Source organism: Symphalangus syndactylus, chromosome 1 (genome assembly GCF_028878055.3).
Source record: "Symphalangus syndactylus isolate Jambi chromosome 1, NHGRI_mSymSyn1-v2.1_pri, whole genome shotgun sequence".
In the NCBI taxonomy this organism is placed as follows: domain Eukaryota; kingdom Metazoa; phylum Chordata; class Mammalia; order Primates; family Hylobatidae; genus Symphalangus; species Symphalangus syndactylus.
In genome coordinates this window covers 159,282,188-159,288,187 of record NC_072423.2, presented here as the reverse complement: position 1 = coordinate 159,288,187, position 6,000 = coordinate 159,282,188, and the positions used below count along the sequence as shown (strand labels likewise).

General features: G+C 53.9%; 1 protein-coding gene across 1 annotated transcript; it reads right to left on the bottom strand.

Annotated features, from left to right (window-relative positions):
• Positions 1-540: 540 nt before the first annotated feature.
• On the bottom strand, positions 541-2,747 carry LOC129489334 (uncharacterized). The gene is given in 6 exon segments (XM_055291770.2): positions 541-1,000; positions 1,003-1,470; positions 1,473-1,634; positions 1,960-2,050; positions 2,103-2,175; positions 2,287-2,747. Coding segments are annotated over 6 exon segments (1,335 nt in total). The 3' UTR covers positions 541-920.
• Between the last annotated feature and the right edge of the window lie 3,253 nt (positions 2,748-6,000).

Sequence of the window (6,000 nt, the reverse complement as noted above, 5' to 3'; positions counted from 1 at the left end):
CATTGAGGCTGAATCAGCCAGGGCTCGCCCCTGGGACCCTGTCACTCTGACAAGTGTGGAAGTTTGGGGCTTACTTGCCTCTGGTAATAAAGGACATCCCCACTCACGCTGTGTCTTTCTTGCTGCAGGTCTGGGAAGAACATTTCTACAAGGGGCCTCAGCTAGTGTTGTGCCAAACGGTGCACAGCAGTGGTTCCTGGACGCCCGGCCTCAGGACTCCCTCACTCTGAAGCGCCCCCCAGCACACTCCAGCCTAGAAACCAAAGCAGAAACTTAAACATTAGGGATTAATTCATTTAAGATAAACAATACACTCCTTATATGTTAACCTAAATAATGCATTTTAGTGAAAAATAATTTTTAAGAGCAAACAATTTTACTATCATTTAGCAAATGTTTAATAGAATGGGAAAGAGGAAGATTATGTGAATAGCTTTCTCAAATAAATATGGATTTTTTTATACAACAGCAAAACTCAACAAACTAGTTTCTTAAAGGTTGGTTGCAATGTGGAATATGAAACCATAACAATGGTGATAGATACTGCAGGAGTTGAAGAAAGAAGAAAGAAACACGAAGAGCAGCTCAACATTCTAAGACAGGTTTATTTTGGAGAATAAACCTGAGAGAGGCTTCTGCCCCATTTCAGTCAGGAGCCTTCTCTTGGAGACTAAGGTTATTTAAGAGTTCTGGGAGGGGGAGCTTATTGCAGACTAGGAATGTTTCTGTGTGGAGGAGAGTCTTATTGCAGGATTGGAGTGTCTCTGGTCAGAGGGGAGGTTATCTCGGGGTTGGCACATCTCTGGTCAGAGGTTTCATTTGTGGTTTAAGGTCATGCTGACATTAACCATTAGGCTAATGTTGTGGGGCTGGATTCGGGCAGTTTTGAATCAAGGAGAACTCACAGGGGTGATGCTTGTCTAAGATGATGAGGCTTCTGCTCCGTCAACCCAGACTGGCACCATTGTCTCCCTGATGGTAAATCCAGTCTGGGTCCTGCGGGGAACTGCATCATTGGCCACTGGATTTTGTACAGGGGCTTGATTATGGAGTTCATCTGTGTGGGTTTCAGCTCAACGCCAGGGGCGCCCTTTTCATCAGGAGTGAGGGTGGAGGTTAGAATGATATAAATGTCATGCCACGTTAAATTAAAGGACTGAGTAATGTGCAGGAATTCCTTGCAATAATGAGAGGGATTTTCAGAGGAAGATCCCAGAGGCTGTTGGATCTGCGACAAATCAGACATAGCAAAAGGGCCATGAACGCGAGCACTGCCTTCCACCCCAGCCACTCCCAGAAGAGGAAGAATGGTGGAGGTGGTTTGACTGGCTGGCATTTCCTTCGCCTTTAATGTCCAAATACAAGGCTGGGCCCACCAGCCCCCAAGGGGCATCCAGGAGGGGCCCCACCCCATCCCCATGGACCACGTTTGACAGAGTGGCTGGCACAGCCCCTTTCTAGAGGCCATAGTTCTGGCTGCTGCTGCCCTTCTTCGTGCCCAAGTGGCCTCTGGCTGGGCCCCAGTCTTTGGCTTCCAGGGCTTGGGCTGCAGCTGGACTGTGGTTCCTGGACTTTCTCACCCACCCTCACCACAGGAACAGGAGGGCCCAGCCTGGCCCCTTGCTTCCCCCCCGCTTCTCATTTGTCCCCAGGTGAGTGGGGAGAGGGGCTGGTTTCCTATAGGAAGGAGACTGCCAGCCTGGCCTCCGCTGGGCTTCCTGGGAGATGGGTCACTGTGAGCCCCATGGGGTGGTCAGGCCAGAGCCCTGGAATTGGGTGGAGACACAAGGCCATGAGCCCAGTCCAGTGTAAAGCAGGGGCCTTGACCTCCCTGAACACCTGGCACTGTGGGCCAGACCCCTCTTGCCAAACCCGTCATCCCACCCCCGAGGTACAGTTCTCTCCTGTTCCTCTCCTCAAATTATTCTTCCCGTGTCATGGGCTGAACTGTCCGTGTACCCCCTCCATGTTGATCCTGGCCCCCGATGTGGCTGCACTTGGAGACAAGGCCTTCGGGACGTGACCAGGCCTCAATATCATCAGGGTGGTCCTGACCCAATCGGACAAGAGGATAAGACCCTAGAGACACCCCTGGTGCATACAAAGGCCACGTGAGGACTCGGGGAGAAGATGCCGTCCACAGCCTGGGGGCGAGGCCTCGATCGGGGACTCCACCTGCAGGACATGAGGATGCCAGGCTGTGGGGCTTTGCTTATCCTGCTATGGGGCCCGAGCTGGCACCTCCCCAGTTCCTCCTTGGCCGTCTTTTCTCTGCCTTTTCTTCACTTGCTCTGCGACCCAGGGGCCCTTGCCAGGCTCCGAATTTCGGGAGCTCGGACTGTATCATCTCGTCTTGGTAGGGTCCCCACATCTCCGGTGTGCACTAAGCATCCTGGGGAGGGGGTGACCATCGAGATCTCCGGTGTGCACTGAGCATCCTGGGGAGGGGGTGACCATCGAGATCTCCGGTGTGCACTGAGCATCCTGGGGAGCGGGTGACCATCAAGATCTCTGGTGTGCACTGAGTGTCTTGGGGAGGGGGTGACCATCGAGATCTCCGGTGTGCACTGAGCGTCTTGGGGAGGGGGTGACCATCAAGATCTCCAGTTTGCACTGAGCATCCTGGGGAGGGGGTGACCATCGAGATCTCCAGTGTGCACTGAACATCCTGGGGAGGGGGTGACCATCGAGGCTTCCTCTGGCCGGCTGCTTCCCGTCTGTCCGTCCGCCTTCCTTCGTGTCCTCATTCGATCCCTTACGAGGATCCTGGCCTCAAGCCCCCCAAGGGAAGGGGGCAGCCCCTTGTCAACTCATTGTGCCAGATACAGCTGCAGTGGAACAGAGGCCTATGCTGAGGCAACGAGGCGGGGCTGAGCTCCTGAAGGCAGGGCCTTCCCCGACTCTCCCCCGGCCCCGACCTGGTGTCATGGCCTCCCCTCCAGCATGTGCTCATGTTCACACACACCTGGGGCCATCACCTGTGATGAGGCCTGGCAGTTGTTATTGTAATATTTGACTTTTAACAAAAGGCAGATTACCTGGGCAGGCCTGATAGAGTCAAATGAGAGCTTTAAAAAGAGGTTCTCCAGACCAGAGGGTTCTTCTGCCACCCTGAGGTCGGCTGCCAGGTTGGAGGGGCCATGGGGCTGGGACTTGGTGCCTTGAGGTATGGCAGCAGCCACAGCGTCAGCCAGCAAGGACATGGAACCTCTGTCCTGCGGCCACATGAACAGCATTCTGCTGGTGGCCCGTGAGTCCCCACACAGAGGTCCCAGCCTGGCTGTACCGAATCCTCACCCACAGACCCTGCCAGGGGGCAAATGGTGTCACTTCAAGCCACTGTGCCAGTGGTCATTTGTTATGCAGAAGAGGAAAATTAATTAATACTTGTTACGATAAAAATTTTGGAATTCAATTTCCTCCATCCCTGGCCCCGGCCCGAACTGGGAGGGAGCAAGAGATCGAAGAACGGCTGGGACACAGCCTGTCTGGACAGCCTCAGGACAGCGCTAAGATCCACAGCTTCCGAGCTGCTTCTACGTGGGCTCCCTGGCTCGCTGCCGGCCATGAGCCATGAGACTGCTCTCCTGGGCGGTTCTCGGGTTCCTGGGATGCCTGCTCCCCCGCCGGGTCCTGGACGGTTCTCAGGCTGGCTCCGGATTCCCGGGATACCTGCTCCCCGGCCCGGGCACTGTGACCTTGGCTCGCTCTCAGCCTTCAGGGTTCACGCAGTAGACAAAAGCCCTAAGTAACCTGGTAGGGAACTCACTGCACCACAACACCCTGTTGAATAGGTTTTGAGGAATTTCTGACCCTTTCAAAGCTGTACCCAATATTGCGAGGTGCGGCAGATGCATGCGCGCTTCTTATTTTGGAGGGGGTGGAACCCATTCCTGCGATTCTCTGAAGAGCCCCGGGATGAGAGGGCATGTCACCTGGAGAGTGCTCGGGGCAAGAGCTGCACAGAGAGGCAAAGCCCAGAACTGACCCTGTGAACCCCCCACAGCTCTGCCCTGGAGCCTGGCGGCAGCTGGGCCTGGGAAGCAAATTGGAGACGGGCTCGTGCAAACCTTCTCTTCTCAGGCTCTGCAGACACAGGGGAGGTCCCAAGGTGCAGGCAGTACTGACAGGCTCAGAAATTCTGTGTTTTTTTCCTTCTAGGCACAACTGTCTTAATATTGGCAACCTGATGACAATTCCACATGCTCCTGAGGGCTTCCTTCTCTGCCTGTCTTAATTGACTTGGTTTACAGAAAATAAATTACATGAACTGAATATTTTGCATATTGTAGAAGATAAATTGATCTAATTATTATCTAACTTCAAACACAGTGGAATAAACAGATTATAATATCTATGCTGACATATTAGAGACAAGATTTATTTGCTTTTGTTTGGTAGAAGATGCATTTTCCTTTTTGGAATCAGAATGATACACAAAACGAATTAACCCTGAACATCCCACCTGCTCGACTGTACCCCTATTCCTCAATATTCTCAGGGTCAGGAAAGTGAACGCAGGTTTCATAAAGTAAAGCCCTACAGGATCACAGAAGCAAGAAGGGAGTCTACAGGGATTCTGTGGAACCCACAGGGACCCAGGAAAAGGCACCACAGGACCCACCACCCCCTGCAATGGTGCATTCACTTGCAGGGGACGGAGAAGGTGGAAATGGCTCATCATTAAAAAACACAAATGGGACGTTAAGAAGAGTAAAATTATGAGTCTGCTAATTCTGAATTTACTTTCATATTTGCAAAGCATGTGCTATTAATTAAGAAGCATTTAGGCTGGGTGCAGTGGCTCACGCCAGTAATCTCAGCACTTTGGAATGCTGAGACAGGTGGATAAACCTGAGGTCGGGAGTTCAAGACCAGCCTGACCAACATGGAGAAACCCTGTCTGTACTAAAAATACAAAATTAGTCGTGTGTGGTGGCGCATGCCTGTAATCCCAGCTACTTGGGAGGCTGAGGTAGGAGAATCGCTTGAACCTGGGAGGCGCAGGTTGCGGTGAGCCGAGATCGCACTATTGCACTCCAGCCTGGGCAACAAAAGCGAGACTCCGTCTAAAAAATTAAAATAAAAATAAAAAATAAAAAAAGAAGCATTTAAACGGGAGGTTTGCAGGCTGGTGCCTCTGAGAGCCCAGGTTCCACGAGGCCATGGAGGTTCTCGGTGGAGGTAGGAGTCCAGCTTGGGCGCCGCTGCAGCATGGGTTCTTAACGTGCGATGAGGGGCTCCTGGCCACTCCCACGCCTCACACTGACTTCCGAGTTAGGGGAAGAGAAGGGAGGGCACGGGCGGGCAGGGCACCCTGCAGACAACCACAGCTCCCCTGATGCCAAAAGACGGTGAAGCAGCGGCGCCTGCAGCTCCTGCCTCACGTGTGGCCTCCTGGGAACACCCTGTCTGGAGCAGCCTGCGTCCTATCCTCGGGTGACGCTGGGAAGAGTGGCGTCCGCTGCCACACGCCTGTGCTCCAGGGCCTGCAACTTGCATCAAGACGCGGACACTGCAAAGCCACCAGATCCAAGGGGACTATTTCCAGAGCCAGAAACATCCCTGTTTCACCTGCTTCCAGAAGGTTCCAGCTTGTGGAAGAGACGTCTCTTAGGGACCTGGAGGGAAGTGGCAGGACAGGGGCCGGCGGGGACGCCAGGGCTTCCTTCCCCTCCCTCCACGCTGCCCACCTGAGCATCAGCTTTGGGCAGGGGTGGTCTGGGCTGATGTTCTCCAAAGACAGACAGAAGCAGACAGCAACACTTGAGCAGCCACCTCCACCCGTCCGAATGGCCCTGATCAGCATCGGGGACGTAGGGAGCCCAGCAGCCTGCCTGACACCCCCTCAGAACGTCACCATCATCAGGCGACCCTGCAATTCCACTCCCTAGAGGAAGGGAGACAAGCACCCACACAGCGTCTGGGACACGGATGCTCACAGGCGGGACAGGCAGGACGGGGGGACAGGGCACACACAGGTCCCGGAAGGCACAGAGG